General features: G+C 36.9%; 1 protein-coding gene across 11 annotated transcripts in view; it reads right to left on the reverse strand.

Annotated features, from left to right (window-relative positions):
• Cdk12 (cyclin dependent kinase 12) overlaps positions 1-3,359 on the reverse strand; it is a 78,428-nt gene that overhangs the window by 38,844 nt on the left and 36,225 nt on the right. For all 11 annotated transcript variants that reach the window (XR_003378853.1, XR_003378852.1, XR_003378851.1 and 8 more), the window contains exon 9: positions 2,405-2,482. Coding sequence is in view for 5 of the 11 variants with exons in the window: in XM_026789896.1 (XP_026645697.1) it covers positions 2,405-2,482 (78 nt within the window). In the remaining 6 variants the exon portion in view is untranslated. The remainder of the gene's footprint in view (positions 1-2,404; positions 2,483-3,359) is intronic.

Raw genomic sequence — 3,359 nt, forward strand, 5'->3', positions numbered from 1 at the left:
TAGACCAGGCTGGTCTCGAACTCACAGAGATCCGCCTGCCTCTGCCTCCCGAGTGCTGGGATTAAAGGCGTGCGCCACCACCGCCCGGCTCTAAAAGCACTTTAAGTAGGATACAGGATCAGTTTCCAGCACCCACATGGCAGCTGACAGCCTCTAGTAACTCCACTTTTACAGGATCCAATGCTTTCATTTGGCTTCCAATGACACCAAGCATGCATGTGGTGCAATTACATATATGCAAGTTAACACTCAAATATAAAATTCAAAACGCATGGTGGCACACACCTTTAATACCAGCAGTGGGGAGGCAAAGGTAGGTAGGTCTCTATGAGTTCAAGCCAGCCTGCTCTATAGAGTCAGTTCAAAGACAGCCAAGGATACTCATAGAAACCTGATCTTGAAAAACAAAAACATATGGATGACTATGAACTACACAAACTGCCGAGCCATCTCTCCATTCCCCTAAAACTGAATTTCTATTGTCTACAGGCTGACACAAAAGAGATGGCAAGCTGGATGAGCAAAGAGAAATTTATTATAATATCATCTGATGGAATAATTGAAAAATGTTATATAAATTGGAGGATTTGATTATTTAATCATTATCTACTTTTAAAAGTTTGGGTTATGACGAAGGGTTGCATAACTGAATCATGACAAATTTGGCAACAGTAATACATAAAACAACCAAAAAGCTAACTAGAAATCAAATGTGTGCTAAGTCTGAGATATTTCTGACAGCACTCCCCAGTGTTGTGTTGTATGCCTTCATTGAATCTTGATTCTGAACATACAACCTGCAATGTGAGTGGTATAATCCCAGAAAATGCTAATGAACACTGTCTAAAATAATTCAGCTCAGATTTGAGACTATCATGTTGTAAACTGCAGTGTCTTACTATATGTTTAGTTTCTGGTTCTCTTAGAAACTAGCTGGGTGTGGTTGTGCATGTCTTTAATCCCAGCACTCTGAAGGCACGGTTAGTAGGGATTCTGGAGTTTAAGGTCAGCCATGGGTACTGAGAAACCCTGCCTTGAAAAAACAAACATGGAAAGAAAGCAAGGAAAACAAAAGCTTTAGCCAGGCATGATGGTACAAACCTTTAATCCCAGCACTCAAAAGGCAGGAGGATCTCAGTGTACAGCTAGGAATACTACCCTGCCCCTCCCCCAAAATAAGAAAAGCTTTTAATAAATTCCTACAGGCTGGAGAGATGGCTCAGGGGTTAACAACTGTCTGTAACTCCAATATCTGACACCCTCAAACAGATATACATACAGGCAAAAACAACAATGTACATAAAGTAAAAATAAATATTAAAAACAAATCCCTACAACCATTCTTAAGGATGTAAGTATCAAATCAGTCTATGTTTAGATTGTATTATGTTAGAATATTTTGATATTAAAAACTATTTGAGTTAATCACTGGAGCTTCATTAAAAAAATAAATTATTTTCCAGCGATTTCTTTTATTTACATTATTTATGTTGAAACAAGGTATCACTATGTAGTGGTGACTTGTCTAGAACTCACCATATCAACCAGGTCTGCCTCTAGCTTCTCAAGTGCTGGAATTAAAGACAAGTGCCACTATGCCTGGTGTACTTTTTCTAACATTTACTTTTATTTTATGTGCACTGAGGTTTTGCCTGCATGTATATCTGTGAGAGGGTGTCACATTTCCTGGAACTGGAGCCAAAGAAAGTTTTAAGCTGCTATTTGGATGCTAGGGAGTAAACTCAGGTCCTTTGGATGAACAGTCAGTGATCATATCTACTGAGCCATCTTCCCAGTCCCACCCGGTATCTAAAAATAGTCTTTTTTTTTTTCTACTTACTTCTTTCTTTGAGTGTGTTGTACATGAGTATTTGTGGAAGTCATTGGACAAGTAGTAGTATATTGGTTCTATGCAACCATGAGGTCCATGTATCGAAAAGTTATAAGAGTATAAGGCTGACATCCATATGCACATGCCCACACATAAATTAAAAATTAAAATAAATTCAACTATAAAAATAAACAAGCAGGCCGGGCGGTGGTGGCGCACGCCTTTAATCCCAGCACTCGGGAGGCAGAGGCAGGCGGATCTCTGTGAGTTCGAGACCAGCCTGGTCTACAGAGCGAGTTCCAGGACAGACTCCAAAGCCACAGAGAAACCCTGTCTCGAAAAACCAAAAAAAATAAAATAAAATAAACAAGCATATATATTTTATTACTATACAAGTTTAATTTTACCTTTAATAAATTATAAGTTTATGCCAAAGATTACTTTAAATTTAAAATTTATCATCAGTAAACATTAAATACTTCTACTACCTGTAAAAATCTTCTCAGATGAAAACAGGCTAAGAGTGAAAGAAGTTTAAGAAGCAGGCACTTAAGGGCATATGTCTAACAGTACCTGATCAGTTCTAGCTGAGCCAGTTCCAAATTGGCTTGAAAAATAGGTTTCTTTGTGAACAGTTCCCCAAGAATACATCTAAAAAGAATAAAATTTAAAGGTTAGAAAGAAATGCTTTGAACCTATCTAAATTATGTCTCGATAACCATGATAATCTAAGGAATTATAGACAATTTTACAAGGATGGTTAGCTGTTTCTATAAAGAGATTATTAACTTTTCATCATTAACTTTCTTTGTAGAACTATGCAATACTATGATAACCTCTCTGGCAATACAATTACAAAGAAACCAATGTATTATCAGCTAAAATCAATTTCATCAAGGCTTTTAAATGATTTTTATCTAAATACCTTTGTTATTTTGAAATGGACACTCAGAGCCAGAGAGATGGTTCAGTGGGTCAAGCCAAGATTGACACCTGTGTCTGAATCTACAGAAGGCACATAAAGCTGAGTGTGGCAGTGTGCCTATAATCCCAATGATCCTATAGCAAGATGGGAGCCAAAGGCAGGAGAATCCTTCGAAGTTGGGCCAGCAGCAAATAACAAAAGAGAAACACACATTTTCACATGCATACACATCACACATGTAACCAAATATAAATAAAACATTAGAAAAAGGAAACATCAGGGTTAAAGAGGTATCTCAGTGATTATGATCACTTGTTTTTGAAGAGGACCTGGTTTAATTCCCAGCAACTACATGGTGGCTCACAAGAATCTGTAATTCCATTCCCAGGGAATCTAATACCTTCTTCTGAGCTCTGTATATGCCAGACATATAATGGAAAACAAATACATACACGTAAACAAAATATTTGGACACACAAGAAAGTAAAACTCTTAATATAAAAACTTTGGTGGAAAGATCACATGAACCTACAAGTTAGAAACTAGGATGTTCAACAGCAGAGAAATTTTTTTTTTTTTTTTTTTTTTTTTTTTTTTTTTTTT

Source organism: Microtus ochrogaster, unplaced genomic scaffold, assembly GCF_000317375.1.
Source record: "Microtus ochrogaster isolate Prairie Vole_2 unplaced genomic scaffold, MicOch1.0 UNK31, whole genome shotgun sequence".
In the NCBI taxonomy this organism is placed as follows: Eukaryota; Metazoa; Chordata; class Mammalia; order Rodentia; family Cricetidae; genus Microtus; species Microtus ochrogaster.